Source organism: Thermobia domestica, chromosome 16, assembly GCF_964235325.1.
Source record: "Thermobia domestica chromosome 16, izTheDome1.hap1.1, whole genome shotgun sequence".
In the NCBI taxonomy this organism is placed as follows: domain Eukaryota; kingdom Metazoa; phylum Arthropoda; class Insecta; order Zygentoma; family Lepismatidae; genus Thermobia; species Thermobia domestica.
Window position 1 is genome coordinate 138,576,909 of NC_137469.1, and position 22,252 is coordinate 138,599,160.

The 22,252-nt window shown below is 36.0% G+C and overlaps 1 protein-coding gene across 3 annotated transcripts in view; it reads right to left on the minus strand.

The window, feature by feature from the left end:
* The window catches only part of LOC145673454 (uncharacterized), a 52,222-nt gene that overhangs the window by 24,398 nt on the left and 5,572 nt on the right, over nucleotides 1-22,252 (minus strand). For all 3 annotated transcript variants that reach the window (XM_081743169.1, XM_081743170.1, XM_081743168.1), the window contains 3 exons: nucleotides 20,465-20,566; nucleotides 13,476-13,600; nucleotides 6,050-6,149 (listed from right to left, as the gene is read on the minus strand). In XM_081743169.1, coding sequence (XP_081599295.1) covers nucleotides 6,050-6,149; nucleotides 13,476-13,600; nucleotides 20,465-20,566 — 327 coding nt within the window. The remainder of the gene's footprint in view (nucleotides 1-6,049; nucleotides 6,150-13,475; nucleotides 13,601-20,464; nucleotides 20,567-22,252) is intronic.

Sequence of the window (22,252 nt, forward strand, 5' to 3'; positions counted from 1 at the left end):
GGGGGTGGGCCAAGGTACCCCTGCCAAAATTTAGAGGGGGTGGTCCTAGGTACCCCTAGGTCATTGACCCCGGCCAGGGACCATGGGTCCTGAGGCAGGGACCCAGGGGCCAAAAAGTTAGGCAAAGTGCAGCCAATACTACTCACGTTGTGTATCTACATCTGTTTGTAAGCCACAGACGCCATTACAAGAACATTCAACCGTGTTTACGCTTGTTTTTGATTGTTAAAATGCCTCCGCCGACTGTGAAATATGTGCTATGATTCGTTTTCTTAGTGCTAAAGGCGTGAAATGTCTGAAATTCATCGCCAGATTAGTGAAATGTGTGTAGGGAACATTATGAGAGATGGAATGGTACGGAAATGTGTTAGAGCTTTTAAAGATGGCCACACGAATGTTCATGATGCGGAACGAAGTAGGCTACCTTGTGTCATTACTGTGAAGTTGGTTAGTACCATTCCATACATTATTTTCCATCTTACAGTAAGTTTTGTACAATTTCGATAAAATTTTATTTCATGTTGAATTACTTATATTTATATGGGGGTACCGAGATCTTTTAAGTGCTTAGGGCGTCTAAGTATCTTAATCCGAGCCTGCGTGAACCTACAGATTAACGTGAGTTGTGAATTACAGTGAAACCTGTCTACTTGGCCACCTCTCTAAGTTGGCCACATGCTTATCTTGGCCTAGTTTGTCTTGAACCTGCATTTTCCCATAAGACATTCGTTACTTACTACTCTATAAGTTGGCCACCTGTCTATCTTGGAAGTTGGCCATACTGAAGCAATGTTTACCCTATGATGATAAGGATAAATTTACCTGCGAATCTTGGCCACGAAAAATACAGTTTTGTTATTTTTCTTAACTCTTTCGAATTCCCATATGAGAGGCAGATGTTCTGTATTTGTGACTGGACACAAAGAAGCATAGATTCGCACGATTTGTTCTTGAAGGTCAATGGCCAGAACACTACCCTCATGAAAGGGTGGTGAAGGAAGATGTGAATAAGAAAAAGCACGTACAGGAATTCAGGAAATGGTTGTACGTATTGGTTTACCCTGCCTGTTTTGGTAAAACCATTAGCTATATCGGCTCCTTTCCTCAGTGGGAAGCTTTAGTAATTCCGGAAAATTCTCAAGGTTTAAAGCTCAATTGTCATTTATTGGCATCTGACTGCATGTCAAAAGGTAGCGGAGGTTTTGAGATATGAATTCCCTCAAGATTTTCTCAAAACATCTTTTGCTCCGAGGGAAACACTTCTAGCTCATTAATAAGAGGTAGTTAACTACAATATTAGAATGTGCATATCTGCCAAAAAGAATAAAGCAAATATGTCTAGAATGAACCACCATTCAGTAACAACTGAAAAGAAGTCATATAAATTGCATATGAATTTCTCAATTTATAACTTAGCTTTTCTTGTTTTCAATCTGAATAACTCAGTGTGCTATAATATCAATTTCAATAAACTGCGTACATACACTTCTATTTAATGGTTGTTTGTGTTATTGTGTTTTCAATCCGAATAATCCAATGTACCAGACTAGTTTTCAGGAAGAGAAAGTATGCATATATATTAAACATACTATCAAGAGTGTCGATCCTGGGGGGACCGAGGGGGCCCGGTCCCCCCAAAGCTCATGTGGCCCCTATTTTATTTATGTGTATACAATAGTTGATATAATTTGAGTGTAATTTGTCTTAAAATCTTCATATATATACCTTCTGCATCTGAATCCCCCCCCCAAATTTACAGAAAAATCGGCGCCCTTGCATACTATAGTAATATTTTCTAGTACTGTATATTTTTATGATTACTCTATATACATTATTTATAAGTACGTGTCGTGCCACTGCTTATTAAAATTTTACAATCAAGTAATACTAGAAATCCTATTCTAAAAATACACAAATCACACTTATTTTCTGTAAGTTGGCCACTTTTCGATGGAACCGATGGTGGCCAACATAGACAGGTTTCACTGTACATGAGATGGCTCAGTGGTAGGACATTCACCTCGGAAAGGAATGGTTCCCTGGTTCAGTACGAGTTTATGGTGGACAACATGACGTTAGCTTAAAAAATTTAGGAACGCCTATGAATCTTTCAAGACTGTTTGGATACGAAATTTCGCGTGACCAATACCTCGACGCTCAAAATCTCGCGAGATGAAATCTCTCCTGGCCAGAAATTCCGCTGTAACGATTTCTTCAGTGCAGGATGTTCGAAATGTCGCTACATATATATACACTCAAAATACCTTATATAGTTAAACGTCTATAATATAGACACATTTTTTGTTCCAGTAAGAATGTATATATTATTACGGGATAGATACCTCTATTTCACGGACAGCCTTCTCCACACACTCCTCCTGCCTTCCCCAGCAACATGTTCTTACATACTATTTTTCTTCATAAATAACAGGAGCTATTCTCAACTCAAACTTATTTAGGATTGAAAACTTAATCTTTCTGCTTTTTAAAAGTAAATCTAAGTACAATGCAGTACGGAAAATTCATTTCAAATTGTTCAGACGTTTTCAAAGTGTTGATGATACAGATAACGTCGATTTAAATGTGGAGAAAACACTACGAAATTGTCCTCCTCCTCTCATAAAAGCTGAAGTTTCGAAAACGTTGGGACAAGTTTCCACTTATTTTTAATGAGGAGTTTATATTCAGATTTCATTTTAACTTAAAAGATTCGTAATGCACTAGATTTTTATCATAAATTTTGAACCCTCGATGGATTCGCAGTTCACTCTTACCAAATAGTTTAACTAAAATACATTCGATGAATAGTATTTCTCGTAATTTGGGGTTATTTTACGATTATATATCCATTCATTTTGAACCTTCAATTTTTTTATTTTTTTTTATTTTATTTTATTTATTTATTTATTTATTTATTTATTGCGCTTGGCCCATTCCATCTCCATTCAGGCAGGGGGAAGGGGGCAGGTGACCTCCGATTTTTTTAAAAAATATATATATATATTTGGTAACCATGTTGGAGATATGAAACCTGCGAAGAGGATTTTCCCAGAAAAAAATTTGTCTTCGAGTTATGGGTTAACGAAATTCGGACGAAAATCGCTATTTGTAATACAAAAGTAAATGAGCATAATCTTGAAAGACACGAAGTTCAGTAACTACTTGTGATAATTGGATATTCTTTTTATATATATATATATATAAAAGTGATCCGAATTACAGTCCAACAAGAGTATTTGTAAACACCGGAAAACTTCGTAAAAAAGTAAAATGCAAGAATTTTGAAATTTATTTTCCGTATGAAAGAAAAAGAGAATAACCGTATTATTGTGACACAATATAATACTCCTTCTGAGATCCCTATAGATAATTTTGTTTCCCATCTACGATGGCACCTGGGTGAGGAAACATGAGTGAAATTATGATAAAACGTCACTTTCGCCTGAAATTAGAGCGGATTTTCTCCAAAAGGCCATTCTTAAAAAATCTGAAAATCTGCCCGAACGATCCATCATTGTTCCCTATGTGAATTATGCAAACAGAAATGGAGATATTTGCGTATTTAATTTTTCGGAAATTTTTAAAATATTATGTTGCACAGGGGCCTGGTATGCAACCACGCATAACATTGGCGCCTGTAATGTATGCAACCTTGATACTGGAGTTGTTGCCTAGTATTGCACAACATGTACCTAGGTATGATGCAAGTGTTTTGCAGTACATCAAACGCTCTGGAATAGCTCCCATTTGCGTTCGATCCCAGCTCGCGCCCTGTGAACTTTGTGGTGGACAAACACCGCGTTCGTGGGTTTTCTCGGGGTTCTCACGTTTTCTCACACTTTCTTCATTCCACCATTTCATTCATTTGTCATTATCACCGTCTCCTTTAGCCTAACCGGCATAAACGTGGGACGTAAAACTTAAAGATTTCATTTCATTTTTAGCTTCCATTTGACATTTAGACTGCGTTGGAGATACATTGCATTGTGTGAAGTGTTGTATGTCAACGATATTACCCATTGTGCATGTCAATGCATCGTCTTGTTCGTGTTTCACAATAGATATACTATCTTATGTATATAAAAGTTAGTTAGCATTGCAAATATGTCTTCATAATATAGCACCAAGAGAGTTTAGTGCAGTGATTATCTAAAAAGACACAAGAAACTAATATACAAAAGTAACACGAAAAATGTTACTGCTGTTGGTGATCTTGCAGAGTCATTACAAAATTATTTTGGATCACAAGTACAAGTAAACAGTGCTGATAATTTGTGCAAAAACTGTTTTATTTATTACAAGACTCAGATCGAGACACCAGCTGCTTCGTTTGAACCAAATAGTGCGATCATTATTACAGATTAAATGACTGCAGATGACGATTCAGTGACTTCAGATCCAATCTACGTTCCAAGTAGTGCAGTCATCTGTCATCTGTCTGCAAAAATCTGTCTCACGTTCTGTCCCAGACAGGAACATAATATTGTCGCTAGCCTTTCTATTTCAACTATGCCCTTCCTGGCGCTGCTGTCGATATGTGATTTCCCGTACCTCCTTCGAAAGAGGAGGGACAAGTTGCTGCGGTCGAGATCTTTCAATTGTTGGATGTGAAAGCGTTACCACAATGAATTCTTTCACGGACTTCGCTGTGCTCTGTCTTGTTAGCCACTCTAAGTAACCTATGAGGGGGCGCGGTGGCTCAGTGCTAGAGCGTTGACTCCGGTTCCTGGGGTTTCTGGTTCGATCCCAGCTCGCACCGTGTGGATTTTGTGGTGGACGAACACCGTGCTCGTGGGTTTTCTCGGGGTTTTCCCGTTTCCTCCCGCTTTCTTCATTCCACCATTTCACTCATCTCTCATCATCATCCTCTCCTTTAGCCTAACAGGCATAACCGTGGGACGTAAAACTCAAAGATTTCATTTCATTTTCATTTCTAAGTAACCTACGATCTTCACTCGTCAAGACCAAACGACTGAATGACAAATTGGCAACACAGCTGAGGTCATTCACTTCTTTTCGCTACTCAAAGGGAGGGTTTCATCCGCCAGTGGGTGGCGGGGATGGGGCCGAAGTATAGTTCGCATAGTTTCCGAGGGCACAGGTGGAATAGACAGCTCTAGTTAATAAATTGGAAAAACAAGGTCGCTTGAGTGAGACAGGGAAGCATCGGATCTCGCAGGCGAGTGTTGTGGAAAATGCCAGTTATCGACTCCTTAGGATTCACAAGAACTCTCTCCGCCATCCAAGAAATAATTTTTATGTTTATGGGTATTACCACTAACACTTAATTTGTATTCTGCAATTCCGCTTCAAAAATCCAAAACCTCATTCCAATTGTAAAGTACATTGGCGAATATTTGCTACTTTTCTTGAGGCGTGGCCGATATTACCCAGGATGAATTTAAACTAGTAAACACAGACCAACAAATCTTCCATACTTCCTTAATCATTTGCCACAAATCGCACGAAAATCGGACTTCAGTTAGAAATTCTAGACCGAAATAAATTCCAAGTTTTAAAAGAATCTCCTTGTACTTTATGTAAACAGCAATAGTTTTATTAATTACAGCAAACATACTGTACTATATTATACGTACTATTTAATATAATGTTTTGTAAGTCTGCTTTGACATGTATTTCGAGGAACTGAATCTCCTTAGAGGCCTACCTGCGAGCGATCATGTGCTTAGGCATTCTGCCACTCGACATAGACATACTATCTAGGGAGATAGAATATTAGTACGTAGTTCTACAACAGCCTTAGTGTAACGTGTTCAATACATAAGTAATTTCCATACAACTATTTCTCTTTATATATGTATCTTCTAATCATGATATCAGAGGTAGTAATGGTTCATAGTAGTCTTGGAAAGGAGTAAAGCGTATCATTTGATAAGCCTACTTTGCCATTATAGTTAATATTAACCACTTAAGCTCTCTCCAGTTACATGACGCATAGTGAAATTCGCTCAATGTATGGACAATGATTCATTAGTAAAGAACAAAAACTTATATAATAATGATTCACTAGTAAAGAATAAACCCTTACATAAACAGTTATTTTCTTTGCCCCTTGCTGCGACAAGGATGGAACCATCATGGGATGCCGAATTAGACAAACATCCTCCTGTGTAATACCAATTATAGGTCTGAAACAAACAAAAGAAAAAAATATTTCAAGATTTGACTTTTGTAATAATATTCTTTTTATATGTATGCTCTTCGTAAATTATGCAACGGTAGTAAATGACTCACTAAGATTGGTCAATTAGGTAGTTGAAGTTGTGTGGAACGGAGGGTTGAAGTGGTAAGGAAGAATTTGCTGAAAAGGAAAGAAATGCTTGCGTAATAGAGAAGTAATCTGAATAGTTGGAAAAAAAAAACTTAAAAGCACACACACATCTACAAAAGGAAAATGGTTTTGATGAAACCAAAGGGAAAATTCACATCGCTATTAGCTTATAGTGAAAAAAAAAAAAATGTGCAACGATGAGAGAGACATCGTAATTTTCGACAAAATCGACTTTTCTAGCATGAAAATTGATGCTTTAAAAGAACCACATAACCAATTAACGTGAAACTGATGCTAAAACATATCTTTATCAGCCTTCCATTGTGATACTAGCAAGAGAGCAGTAAACACTATGGTTAATCAGATATAATAAACACAAGAAAATGTAATGGTCTGAGATTGATTGATTGAATTGATTGGGACACCAGAATAAACAGAGCTTTGAATATGATATCATGTAAGCAGAATACAGAATTAATAAATATACTAGGATCACAAATTACATGAAATCTTGAATGTGAAAAAAAAAGTTCAATGGCAAAATCTAAAACTGACCTTACAGCTCATAATTTTGTTGCAACAAGTGCAGGTTGTAATTTTTTTTTGCTTTCCGAATTGCTTTTTGTGTATTCGACAGGGACAACGATCTCTAACAGCCATAATGCGTATTGCCATCACTTGTTTCATATGTACTTTTCCTTGCTGCCAACTGTCGATAGAACTACACTGTTCAAAAGCATAACACATTACGTACGCCACCTCATCTAACGCTCCTAACGCAAGAGTAGTGTGTTGAGAAATATGGTGATTAAAATCCGGGAGATGAAATGAAATGAAATCTTTGAGTTTTACGTCCCACGGTTATGCCGGTTAGGCTAAAGGAGACGGTGATGATGAGTAATGAATGAAATGGTGGAATGAAGAAAGTGGGAGGAAACGGGAGAACCCCGAGAAAACCCACGCACACGGTATTTGTCCACCACAAAGTTCACTTGGCGGGGGCTGGGATCGAACCCGGGACCCCTAGCACCAGAGGTGAACGCTCTACCACTGAGCCCCGCGGCCCCGCAATCCGGGAGATGAGTCCTCATATAAAATGAAAGAAAAAGTTCTAATAAACATGGGTTAGAACAAGCTCTTACTTGAAAACTACGGTACATACTGTAATCTATTCAAGAAAGTACCCAGGATCTGAAAGGATGCGTTTATCGATCTTGCCTATTTTTTTTTTTTTTTTTCCACGTGGTATAAGGAATCACTCTCGGAGTTTGTTCATCGAATTTCTACACATATACATATTTCTTCTACAAATAATGGTTGCAACAATCTATTCGTACATTTAAAACGCATTTATGACATTTATATATATAGAGAGGGTGTGTCAAAAAGGACTTGACAACTCTGAAAGCTCATATTGATTTATTTATTTAGCTTACAGACATGGTTTTGGTGTCATTTTGAAGTAAAATACATCCATTTTTTTTACCTTATACCTAAATATTGAACTAACGAATTTTACATCAGATTTATAAACTTGAAATCTTAAGTAAACCTTTATTCTAAATCTGTACTATTAACTACTTCATTTATATTAACATTCATTTTCCACACTTACATTTCATTTGTTAAAATACATCTATCTGTATATACACACCCATATCCATCTTCCAAATCTCTATAATCCTTATCTTCATAATGTTTATAAATATAATCTTATTTTTTTATATATTTATTTGCACAGGTTCTCTCTCATAATTACCTAAATGGTTTGACTTATTGGTAAGCACTTTGTGCCCCAACAACACAAGAGGTTCAATGTGGCTTCCATTGGTGATGTTAAGTCTGTTCACAAAGCTTTGTCTCACTTGCTCTACAACGTCTTGAGATACAGGAACGACCTGAAGATTTGTTGTGTCTTACCGAACATCGAATTTCAACAAAACACTTCTGTCACTGTAAATAGTAGACCTCCTGGAGGATATTTACCATACTTTGTACGAAAATTACGTTACACTGTTGTCGCAGACTTGGATTCTTGAAACCAAAACACACAGCTAGCACGCTCGGGATCAGAAAGCCAGCTATCTTTGCTCCAACTGCCGCTAGCGCTTGCGGTGGCTTATTTCTGAACTAGTGTACTACGTTGAGTCAAAATCTGATGTATTTTGCTACAAAATGATACCAAAATCATGTCTGTGAGATAAATGAATAAATGAATATGACTTTTCTAAGTTGTAAAAGTCCTTTTTGATACACCATGTATATATATATAATGAGTCATCTAATATAATACAAGAATTACAGTGAAATAATTATCAATCTCTACACATTTACACGAAAGACATTTTGCAGTTTTCATGCAATACTTTAACTCCATCGTTGGGGGCTACTCTTTAATATTCATATTGTACACGTCTGGCACTTGGTAATACCCAGGAGCGACTACAAGATGCTTTAGTTGGCCGGACGACATCGATGATCCTTAGTATAGTTCTTCCTTGGCACTTCTACCTGAAGATGACTTCTCGTGTCCCGATGATCGGAACAACCCCAAAACACTCTCCCCGTCGACAGGTAACACATCCCTTGTCAATTCCTTCAAACAGCTCACCTTGTTTGATTGAAGAAAGTGATGTAACGACGGCCAATTACCTCAGAAGTCTAAGCTCGTGGAAATCAAGACACGTCTTGTAACTTGTGGAATGCAGTAGCAAAAAGAAATCAGTATGTAGTTTTATTTCCTAGTTTACAATCTTGTTAGAATGATTTTGCAAATTCTTGATGTCTCAATACAATGACGACTAAGAGTTTAGATAGCAATGCATCCAAATTGCATTAAGGAATTAATCTTTAATTCCAATATAAAATTTAGTTTCTACTGGGGTTCTCGAGTCTATTCACAATATATTCGGTAATGGTGAAACTTTTCTTTAGAGATAAGTAGCTCAAAAAAAAGTTTTGAAAAGCAACATAAATTCTACCTTTGAGAACACAGGAACCTGAAGAGAATACAGTTATTACGTACTGTATAACGTACTGTTTGTATTCGATATCACCAAGAAAAAGTGAAAGCTGATTTATATATCTTTCCAGAGTTATTAGTCTATTTCTAACTGACTAGTAGAGTTAAAACTAAGAATGTTTTCTTATTTAGGTTCTATTAGCTATGTTTTCTTACAACATTAATCTAAACCTAACATTTACTATTGCAAGAAATAAAAATCACTATTCTGTATTTTCTGTGAAGGGTCGTCCTTACATTTAGCGGTTCAAACTTGCGATTAGGACGTAATTTGTTACTAGATGCCCCCGGATTTCGTAAGACTTTAAAGATTTTAAGTTGAAAAGCGCTTCTGGATTCATTAATAATAATAATAATAATAATAATAATAATAATACTTCGCGTGCTTCTCTGATATGAATAAAACCTTTTCTATTGGTGACCTCTCGTAAAACTAAAAATCATCAGGATCCACTAAATAATTTTCGCGTTATGATGCAGTTAGCAAACACACTTATAATCCCTTCGTATGAGTCTTCCAGATTGAACATGTTCAATAAAATATTTATAGTCTGTATCGTGAAGAAATTATATAAAAGTGCTATTCCTGTGCGTATAAAATACCTAATTATTTTTCATTGACGAATGTTAAAGTTGAATTTCTTGGACTGAATTTTAATATGTGATGTTATTTTATATTTGGTCTAGGAATTAATTCGTGCGGTGGACAAGAGATGGCGCAACGAACGGAGCGTCCCACAGTTCCGTGTATCCACACATGTGTTGCAAACCCCTGTCATCGCGTATCGTTCGTAGTATAGGGCAGTGGATTAAAGCGTCAACACCAGTTTGTAGTTAAGTGAACATGGCGCAATTTGTGCCTGATAAAGTGTTTTTGCGGGGTGTCCTGCTGCATTACTTTAACATGCAGAAAAGTGCGACTGAAAGTCATCGTATTTTGGTGGAAGTGTATGGTGACCATGCTCTAGCTGAGCGAACGTGTCAGAAGTGGTTTGCACGGTTTAGAAGTGGTGATTTCGGCTTGGCAGACCAAGAGCGAGCTGGACAGCCAAAAAAATTTCAAGACGAAGAATTGACAGCATTGCTCGAGCAGGATTCGTGTCAAACGCAGGAACAACTTGCAACAGCATTAGGCGTTGATCAAACAACAGTCTCCAAACGCTTGAAAGCCATGGGAATGATTCAAAAGATGTCACATTGGGTTCCACATGAATTGAAAGACAGAGACGTTGAAAGACGAAAAACCATTTGCGAATTGCTGCTTCAACGACAGAGCAGAAAGGGGTTTCTGCATCGAATTATTACGGGTGATGAGAAGTGGATCCATTACGAGAACCCTAAACGAAAAAAGGCCTGGCTGAAACCAGGTGAACCAGGTCCATCACAACCAAAACGAGATATTCACTGTGCAAAGGTTATGCTGTGCATATGGTGGGATATGAAAGGTGTGGTGTACTATGACCTGCTGCAACCGGGTGAAACTATGAATGGAGAACGTTATCGACGACAATTAATGCGTTTGAAGCAAGCTCTGGCCAGAACACGACCAGAATGGGAGAACAGACATGATAAACTTATTGTTCAACATGATAACGCTCGCCCACATGTCGCAAAACCGGTCAAAACCTATTTAGAAAATGTCGGATGGGAAGTTTTACCCCACCCGCCGTATTCACCAGACGTTGCTCCTTCGGACTACTACTTGTTCGATTGCATGAACAACGATTTGATTGGACAGCGGTTTACTTCTTCAGAAGATATCGAAACATGGGTCTCTGACTGGATCGCTTCCAAAGATGAGGACTTCTTTCGCCACGGAATCCGTACATTGCCTGACAGATGGGCGAAAGTGGTGGCTAGCGATGGACAATATTTTTCTTAAGGTATTTATGTATTTTATGTTTGTACTACAGCTTCAATGTGTGCGTACCAACCGCACGAATTAATTCCTAGACCAAATATTATAGTAGGAAAACTTTAAAAAAATAAAAACTAACATTTTATATTCGGTGGATGACTGTCTAGGCTTGTAGAAAGTGACTAGAAGACAATTAGAGGACTTCAAGGATAGTGTGGAGGATAAAGAAAAAGGCATAAGATTGGACATAGAGTTGGAAGAAAATGGAAGAATAAACTTTTTAGACATGACCATAATAAAACAAGGAGAGGGACTGGTTACGAGGTGGTACCAAAAAGAGTGCTCAGCGGGGTGTTCTGCCATGAGAGGAGCGACGTGGATAGGAGTACGAAGAGAAATTTCATAACAAATATAAGAAGAATAGAAATGCCGGAGGACGAAGAGGAAGGAAGGAAAGAGAGATAGAGAAATTCTACAGACAGAGAAGAATGGTTACAGCAGGAAAGAGTTAGAGAAGGAAGAAGAACGCAGGAGGAGGAAGAGAGGAAGAAAGAAGAATGAAGAGGATGAGAGTGGAAAATGGCATGGTATAGAAAGTATGGGAGAAGAAATGGAGAAACTGAAGAAGTTACTTAAAAAAGGAGGGGTCAGAACAGGAGGGGAATAAAAAGAGTGGAGAAAGCTTAAGATTAATAAAGAAGAAGAATAGAAAAGGCACCAAAAAGATTAATGAACAGGAAGAAGGAGTCATCTACAGGGTATGGTATGAGGACTGCGGTCTGTCATATGTAGGAGAGACAGGAAAGAGAATGAAAGAAAGGATAAAACAACATAAAGATGATGTGAGGAGGAAGAAAGATACCAATGCCATATACAAACATGTAAAGGAGACCTATCACAGAGGATAAGACGGAAGTATTGGAGATGGAGAAAAGAATGATAATAAGGAAGTGGAAGGAAGCAGATTGGATAAAGAAGGCAGGAAGAGATAAACTGATGAACTGGACAGGGGGCTTACCTATTAATGAATTATGGCAAGGAAGTTTGGATAGCGTAGACAAGAAGAAAATAAAAAAAGGCCCTTATAAGAACCAAAAATGGCGGAACGTGATTGGTTGGAAAGTAAACACGGAGACTTAAGGGATTGGCTGAAGGCCTCAGCAAATAGAAATTAAACTTTTTCATGACAATGACTATATATATATATATATATATATATATATATATATATATATATATATGTCTGTTAAAAGAATTTTAAAAAATGTTCATAACAATGACTATATATATATATCTATGTCTGTATTTTTATCTACGTTCTATAGTGTCTGAGGAAGGATATGTTAGATATCCGAAACCGTTACATATTATAGTTTAAAATATAGTAGGTTTGAAGCTTTGGTCAGTGTTTCTTTTGTTAAAATAATAAGTCCAAAGCCATGGATAGTCTTGCTATCAACAGAAAGTATTTATTTAACCTTCATGGAAATAGAAGGGCAACATTTAGAAGAGAAAGGACAATGTCCTAGTTTGGATTGAAATCTACGTGACCAGAAAAAAAAAAAAAAAAAAATGATACTAATACAGTGAGGAACACTATAAAAACTTTCTCCCTCTTCTACATGTAGTCCTTGTACATAAACATTTTCTACCGAATATATATATATATATATTTTAACCTTTTCCTACTATAATATGAAATAATATCATACATACATAAACTTTCCCGAACATGAAGTTTTCTGATGCATTCATTACTTATTTTACTTTGAAGATAAATGAACGAAGAAAAGAATCCTTTCTTGAAAGTTAAATAGGAAGATTAATTGTCACTTATAAATTTTATTTTAGAGAATGAAATTTTTAAGATTGAATTTGATTCACAAAGAAACTAATGATTGCAAAATTGGCAACGTGTATTAATTTGAAATCTTGTCATCATACAACAGTTGTAATACTAAGAATTATTGTTTGCACCTCACGCACTTTCATTGCGATATGAGAAACGAATAGATCCGTTCGACAGTATCGAGAATAATAGACAAATTACCTGGGCAGGAGGAAAAACAATGTTTAACTGTTGGGAATAAGTAAAAGACAACGATATTCGATGTTGTGAAGAAAAAAAAAAGTGGTTAGGATACTATTTACGAATAGTTTATGCTCTTCATGATGCGATATATATTATGGAAGAAACAAAAGATAGATACAAGTGCTGGTTCCAACTATTTATATTTCTACGCCTAATGTCGTTTTTTCTCATGCTTAAGGTAACAGTGGATAGAAAATGAAGTATTACTTACATCGAGAAACATTTCCTTTGGCTTCTTTTCCATATGCTGCATATACTCTACAATATTTTTGGAAAGACTGCACGTTTCAGAATTATTAAGCAACTTCTTTTCAGTTTCTCGAATCCACTTTGACCCTAAATGTAAACAAAAATGAAAAATAAGTAAGCATAGTACATAACTTTGAACTGGTGGGAATCAGTTTTCTAAAGAAAGAAAAAAAATCAGTTGTGCGAAACAGACAACTAGAGTTCTTATACAATAACTATCCCAAAATTTACCTATTTTAACAAAGAAGTTCTTCAATTAATGTCAAAGTACGAGGATTGTTACATTAATTCTAAATCTAACCACGAAATATTAGAATTAGACACGTAATACTTTTAGTTTGTATTTATGGAATCTTCCTATGACGTCATACCAAATTTGGTATTAATATCAACTTTTATTCTCTATTTATTCCTCCATTGAAGATGACATTCGATCAGAAAGGCCAGTGGAAGCACTGACTAGGAGAACATTAAGAGAGTGCATGAAATCATAGGAATGATCAGCAAATTACCATCAGACAGACTGCTGAAACAGTGGACTTATTTACTACAAGCCTTGACCGAATTATAACCCAGCATATAGGAATGAGAAAGGTTTTTGCAAGATGGGTTCCAAACACCTGATCTAAAGCTCACTAGACGCAACACCTTGAGGGGCAATCTTCATCTCTTTCAGACAAATCCAGATGCCTTTCACACCTTGATTCATAAAAATAGAAAAACTTCTAGTTACTTAGTCTTCCTTCAGTTTAGATATACACTAGTTCCATAAGTTTGTACAAGGCTACTCCTTACATTTCTGACTAAATTGTGTTCTTTCCTTGGAAAAATGTGAGTTAAAATATAGAATATAATATTAAACACACATTTAAAATGAAAAAGTAATCATAGTATATGCAATAAAATAAGTTGAATTGTTTGTACAAATAGCTATCCAATTTTCCTTTATATGGAACAAAAAAATGCTTAATACCACTTACTGACGCAAAGTATTTTCTGAAATTTTTACTTTCGAAATTCAAGCAATAATTTATATTGGACCTCAACCACGACATGGCATTCAAAAGATGGACGTCACTTCAGGTTCATATCCTGGCTATATGCGTGCTTTTCACATATGTGATACTGAGTTTGGTCAATGGTAGGGATCCATGTTATTCGGATTTCCTGTTAGCCTATAGCTTCATGTTTGATGCCACCTAAAAAATGCGAAGTAATACTAAACTCCAATTTAACAAACAAAATCAATTCAAAGAAAAAAAAAATCTTTAACTTCGGTGAATAACCAATTGAATGTCGAAAATGAAATTTTAAGATTTCAGCATTCCCCAAAAATCAGAACCACTGGTAATTCGTTTTCAAAAATTCAGTTTCTTACAAAAAAGGGCCATTCCTGTAATACTCTAAATTCCGATTTTGAATTCGTAAAATATTTTGTCTAATGATTTGCATAGATTTGGTGAGTCTATTCAATATGAATTTTCGAACTAATCACACTTGGATGGGTCTGTATCACTTCATTTTGGTTTAAATATGTATCCTGAGGTGAGTGGCAGTCAACTATTTGCAAAGAATAGTGTGTCTCACGATTCCCGGAAATTATGGAGATGAAACTCGGCAGACAAACTCATCATCAAACGTAAGCGAAGATCTGCTTGAGCTTTTCGAAAATTCTGTTTCTAAAAGAGCCCATTTCTAAATATGTCCGTTTCATACTTAGAATTTGCCTAACGATTTGTACGAATTGGGTGAATCCACCGGTTTGGAGTGTGAGAAAGCGAATTGACTCGGTCCCGCTGCAGCTTCTAACTGACGTTATGAAGAGTTACTTAGGGGCGATTCGGAGAGGGTTTGTGTTAACTCTACTGGAATCAAACTTGCATCAACATGCACGAGACCCGAGTTCGACTCCCAACGGGAGCTTACGTGCTTTAGATCGCACATTCCTACATCCATTTGAGCCATACGACCTAGGTGCTAAACGCCATCCAACAAACTAACCAAATATTTTGAAAACCAGAGAAAGTTCGTATATACGCTCATTAAAGATTTTCCATTTACGTTTTTCCTGTCCGAAGAACTGGCATTCTGTCACGATGTATTTTAAACATAAAACATTTTAAAAAGTAAATAAATAATGTATACATAATCCAGCAAAACAACGAAATTTCACTGTAACACGTACATAAATCTAAATGAAAATATTAAAAAAGAAGGAGTACTTTCCGCCCATCCTATACCCAGACTCCTTCACACGTACAGGAGTCTTTTTCAATGTACACTTGAGTCTATTTGATGAAAGATGATTGTCACCTAAAACGTAAAAAGTACACAGAAAATTTAAAACCAATAGGAAATATCGTATTCTGGACGCACCGAGTCTTTGGCTAATCAATGTAAGAAAAGATCTCCTATTTCTGCGTTCAACAGGTTGCGCTTAATCATGTTGAATTACATAAGAAAATTCACGGGGCTGTAGTTTTTTCATCAAACACAGGCTTCACTGTTTGTATTCCTTAATCGATTTGCACTAGCAGGTAAACAAAACATACTTCTCATCTCTCCTACCTCTTGAGGAAAATTTCACTAATATATACTATCGTTTACAATTTAAATTTCCACCACCATACACTCATACTTAATATTACCGAATAATAATAATAATAATAATAATAATAATAATAATAACAATAACAACAAAAATGAAATGAAATCTTTGAGTTTTACGTCCCACGGTTATGCCGGTTAGGCTAAAGGAGACGGTGATGATGAGAGATGAGAGAAATGGTGGAATGAAGAAAGTGGGAGGAAACGGGAGAACCCCGAGAAAACCCACGAGCACGGTGTTTGTCCACCACAAAGTTCACTTGGCGGGGGCTGGGATCGAACCCGGGACCCCAAGCAGCACAGGTGAACGCTCTACCACTGAGCCACCGCGCCCCCCAACAACATATTGGATACCTGGACATTCGACAGTATACATTAACATCTCCATTTCTTACGGACCCTTGCAGAACATTGTTTACTGTTAACTTAAGCTCAGGAACCATCTAAATATTTATTAATGCCGAAATTTTTATAAGTAGTTGTAATTTAGTGCTGTTTTGCACGGTCAATGAACTCAAGGTAGAACGGGGAACACTTATTCATTCAAAGAAACTTCTCCAGAAGTACAAGGGGTGATGTATTGTTTGCTTCATTTACGTTTCTTGTTGTCGACTGTATGAAAAGATGCCTTTTCATCCACATTTCAGCATTGTACGAAACTTGGTAGTATAGTCCACAGCGATTTATTTATTTAGTTATGAATGGATGGATGGCTTTTTGTTACGTGTATAAGATTTATGTATAGAAATCGTATCTTGCAGAAAATTCCTAACAAAAGTCTGTTGACTCATGCTGTAAAGTTAAAGAAAAATATAAGAGTACAAGTCCTTGGTGGTGAACACTCATTAGCAAAGTGATTGTTACTGTATGTAAATCTATAAATAAAGACATGTTTTGATTTGTCTTTAGATATTTATTGGATGCAGTGATTTTATACCGGGCTATATATATATATATATATATATATATATATATATATATATTTAAAAAAAATGTATACACACTTTAAAATCATATTATACATGCGATACGCTTCAATTTCCGTTGATTACGGGTTCAACATGTAGTAACATTGTTCAGCAACAGTAACAGACGACGTTAGGTTAATGGATGTGATGAGATTGGTTGAGAAGGCGCAAATACGACTGTCAATCGAGCAGGAAAAGGAAATTCTGAAATGGTACTGGTAGTTCGAGAATGTTTGTGAAGTGTAACGACAATGGAGGCAGGACCAGTGTACCGCAAGAAGCCACAGTCAGTAGTGGAACTGCGCCATGAAGTTAAAACGGCTAGTAAAGCAACCCTTGTGGCTACTCTGGAAGATGTAGAAAATCGTGCTTAAAAGTGTTTGGAATCTGGTGGTTTACAGTTCGAGCAGTTATTGTAACTTCACGAAGAAATTGTGTGTGTTGTAACTTTCTCCGTTGTATTATTGTAAAACTAAAAATAATATAGCAGATATTCTATTTTAATTTATATGAACATTTTTTGAACAGGGTATTTTTAGAATTAATGTTTATTATCTATTTATTACAAAAGCAACAAAAATGCCTGAAAAATGCTACAAAAGCAATAAAAACGCCTGAACTCCTACCTCTAACTTTGGATTTCAAACCTTTGATTTACGGTTATTTTGTGATTTCACGTTTAACAAAGACAAATATTTAAAAGTATGTATACTTTAAATAAATCATTTAAATAGATTCTCTTTTATAAAGTTTATGTTTTAAGATTATTGTTCAAAGCCTTTGTATTTTAATAAGTCTTCTCCAAAATCAATGCAAATGAGTTGTGCTGCCACCTTTGGAGTTTATTTAAACTAAAGTTCATTCAACGAACCTTCTGATCCTCATGTAAACATTGCAGAATTGTATTACTCCGCCAGTCACCGGATGATTGGCTATCGGTCAGCGCTTCTTTCGAGAAGCACGTGCTTGTACCCTGTCGATGTTTTACTTATTCCCCGCATGCGACCATATTGTTAACTGTGATTCGCGCTAAAGTTGGGTCAAAACCACTTTCAATGCATGCGTATTCTCTTTTATTGCATTAATTCAATTTAGTTCTTAGATAAAGTGTTGTCTAATTCTAAGGAATTCTGGTAATGAGCCTTATAAGCAAGGACTATTTTCTTCTGCCGCATGGGTGTTCTAAGGCTCTCTAACCAATAAAATCAAACAATCACCACGTGTATTTGTTTACATGAGGTACTGAACATTCCTTGAATGAACTTTATATGGTTGTGGACGTTTATATGTTTGTGGCCAATCCTTTCGACAATGAGAACTTGGAAACTACAGGCTGTAAAAAAATGACGTTTTCACTGATCGATTGCAAATTTTGCGTAGATTGTCCAGTTCTAATTGAATATTTGAAAAATATGGCCATTATTTCTTTATTACATTTTTACAAGTACATTGAAAGTGTTGAAATTGAAGAAAGAAAAAAAAAACACCATATCCTACGCATTATACATTCCAACACCACATAGTTGTATAGAGGGGTTGTATATGTCTCAGGCGTTTGTTTCATGGACAAATAATAATGAAAAAGGAAGGATAACCATTTCTCCAGTCTAAAACGAATCTTTATTTTTGGAGTGTTTTGTCCAATGAACATCATAACTGACATTATAATTAATTGTGTATGTAATGTATTTGCTTGTTATATACTGCATGCAAGAAGAAAGAAAACACTGATCATACATGAATTAGAAACTTCAACTGGAAGAAGGCTCAAATCTTGCAAACTGTGCAAGATATTGAAAAAATAATCGAAAAAATCTCCTCTTTATATTATCCTTTGCCGATTTTTATCAAGACTTCTTTCACTTGTGTCTGTAAAGGGACATGTACAGATGTTGTAAGGTAACTAACTAACTAACTAACTCTATGGCCTACGGAACCCGGAGGTTCAGTGCCGCGTTCACAAAAGCTCTCCACTGACTTCTATCCTTAGCTAATTGCATCCAGTTTCTATTTTGTATTCCTATCTCTGCGAGATCCATCTTAATATTATCCTCCCATCTGCGCCTAGGTCTTCCTAATGGTCGTTTTCCTATGGGTCTACCAGTCAACACTTTGAAAGCGTTTCTACTTTCTTCCATTCTAGCTACATGACCTGCCCACCTAAGCCTCCTAGACTTGACGACCCTAACAATGTTGGGTAAACCTTATAAACTACGTAGTTCCTCGTTATGAAGCTTCCGCCATTCCCCATTCTCGTTCCTCTTGGGTCCGAATATTCTTCTCAGGATCCTGTTCTCAAATACTTTCAGTCTATGTTCTTCCCTCAGAGTAAGCGACCATGTTTCGCAACCATACAGAACAACAGGCATGATTATCGTTTTATATATTTTAAGCTTCAAATTCCTCGACAGAATTCGCGACGACAAGAGATTTTGAACCGAGTAGTAACACGAATTCCCTGCTTTTAGTCGACATTTAATTTCTTCGTGAATATGATTTTCGTCTGTTAATATTGATCCTAAATATTTGAAAGTATCCACTTTATCAAAAGCATTATTTAATATTTTAACGCCTCCACAATTTGCCGTATTACGGTCCCGACGCACTTCCATGTATTTAGTCTTTTCTGCATTTACTTCTAAACCCATGTCCCTGCAAGCGTTTAATAAGATCTTTGCATTTATTTCTACTGTTCTCCTATCATCCCCTATTAAATTTACATCATCAGCATATGCCATAACCTGGTGAATGCCGTTCAACTCTAGGCCCTGGTTGCTATCTTTGATTTTCCTTATGGCGTATTCCAGCACAAAGTTAAATAATAATGGCGACAACGCATCTCCTTGTTTCAGGCCATTTTCGACGTGGAAGCTCGTGGACAAAAATTTTCCTACCCGGACTTTACTTTGGGATTCACTTAAACATATCTTAATTAATCTAATTAGCTTTCTCGGTATTCCAAGTTCTGATGTTGTAAGGTATGTCAAGGAAATTCATGCTCATATGTGAATGATGCGCTGTGTAAAGAGCGCAGGTTCAGCTAGTATTTTATTTATAAAATGCAAACAAACACAAAGGTAATAATAGTTCTTGGCTCAAACTAAACAGTTCTGTAAGTTGACCAATTTTCAATGGGACCGAAGGTGAGCAACAAAGACAGATTTCACTATATATTTAACTCTTTACACGTGTTTAAGAACATTTTAAATTCCATTGCATCGAGCCCATGGTTGTAAAGGGAAACTTTGTTTTGCCCTTCCATCAGTCAAGTGGAATGAATAGTAGAGATTTTTCAAAGACAGCAAAATGTTTCTTTTTCGGGGTCATTTTGATCTCTTTGCTGTTCGCTTATCAATAAATGAAAATAATAACTCACCGAGAATCTTGTCTTTAATTAATGACTTTTTGAGTGCGTCAGCCTTAACCTTCCAATCACGTGTTCTCCTGACAATCTCAGTACAGGGATCATCTAGTGGACCTAAAATTAGAAAATAAAGAATCTCAACATTCAATTCCATTAATATATATTGTATATATGAGTAAATTCCTACATATGCTATAACATAAATATAGATTAGAACATTTTGTTAAGATAACTAACATTCATCTATTATGTGCCCTAGGAATCGTAATCGGATGGATATGTTTCTGGCATGATTTTGGTAATCAATCCTATTGCCTTCGACAGCTAGACATTAATGAAAAGTTCGGATTCACAAATATTTTAACATTTTATTCAACTTATTTCCTTCCTCCAAGGAAAATTTAAATCGACATTAAGTTTTTTTGTGGTGATTACGGCATATACTAATTGACAACTTTGTGTAATTTCCATTAGTGTTTATTTACTACACAGATTTCCAAATCTATCTTTAGGTACTCTTGTGAAAAGATAATCTTGAACAGTATTATTAGAATATTAGTAGTTAATCTTTACTAGTGACCATTTTCTTTTTTGTAATTGCTGCTGAATTTTTGGCATTTTCGGTGAGATCAGGACTGATACTTTCGAGCCTTTTAGCTAGAGTGGCATTCAGTTAGTGATACTTTTTCTTTTTTTTTTTTTAATATGTGTAACACACAAGGTCTGATCACAATATATTCTCATTTTATGGGCACAGAGCAACGGAAGGAACAAGGAACAATCAATTAAGTCAAAATTCTGATTTAGAAATTTACTTTAAAGCTTCTTCTTTTCATTACTATCTAAAACTCGCATATTCCTTATCTACTTGGAAAAACGTGCAACAGCACTTAATAATAATAATAATAATAATAATAATAATAATAATAATAATAATAATAATAATGAGTACCATCCAAATGATAATGTTTCTAACTCGTTAAATAATTCTAATTAATTGTATTGGCAAATCTAGTAAACTACAGAAGCTAAGAACACGCATTCTTTTGTATCATTGTTATCATTACTGATGTGGAATTTCTGCTTATACCATTGAAATGTCACGTATATTAAATGGAATGATTGACAAGCTAACACTTACGTGAAGGAAAGAGGCGATTTTGAGTGTCTTACACAACAGTACTGAAACTAAATTGAGGAAATGCTTACAAAGCAATTACTGTTCTCCTTAAACCACACAAACACAGCAAAATGTCATCTGGACACTATTATATCTAATTTCTTTTTTCTCCGTTACTCCCTCAATATCTAAGAGTTAGCCTTACATGAGATTCCATATCAATGACAGTCTTAGTAATTTAAAGTAAGTGTTTTTATTTATTTATTTACTTATTTACCACGTGGTACAACCGAGACAAGAGCACCGATCTCGAGAGTGAGTGGCTGTTCTGGGAAACGGACTGGGTGCCGTAATGGTTAACGCATCGGCACGGTATGCCAGAGATCCCGGGTTCGAGTCTCGGTGCAGTCAGTCACTTTTCCATCTTTGTATGTTATAGAATTCTCACCTATAGAGAATCTGATGTGTATAAAAGAAAGAAAAAAATGTTGTTTCCTTCTTTCAGGAACGCTAATCTAAATTGTTCACACTCGCATTTTGTTCATTACAGCTTCCAAATTATTACACAGTATTAATAAAATAAAAATGACCAAGGCACGAAATATATATTAATAATACCTGTGTAAGAGTTTCGACTATGTAACACCGGCTTCATTAGACACGTTATGGAAGATCAATAC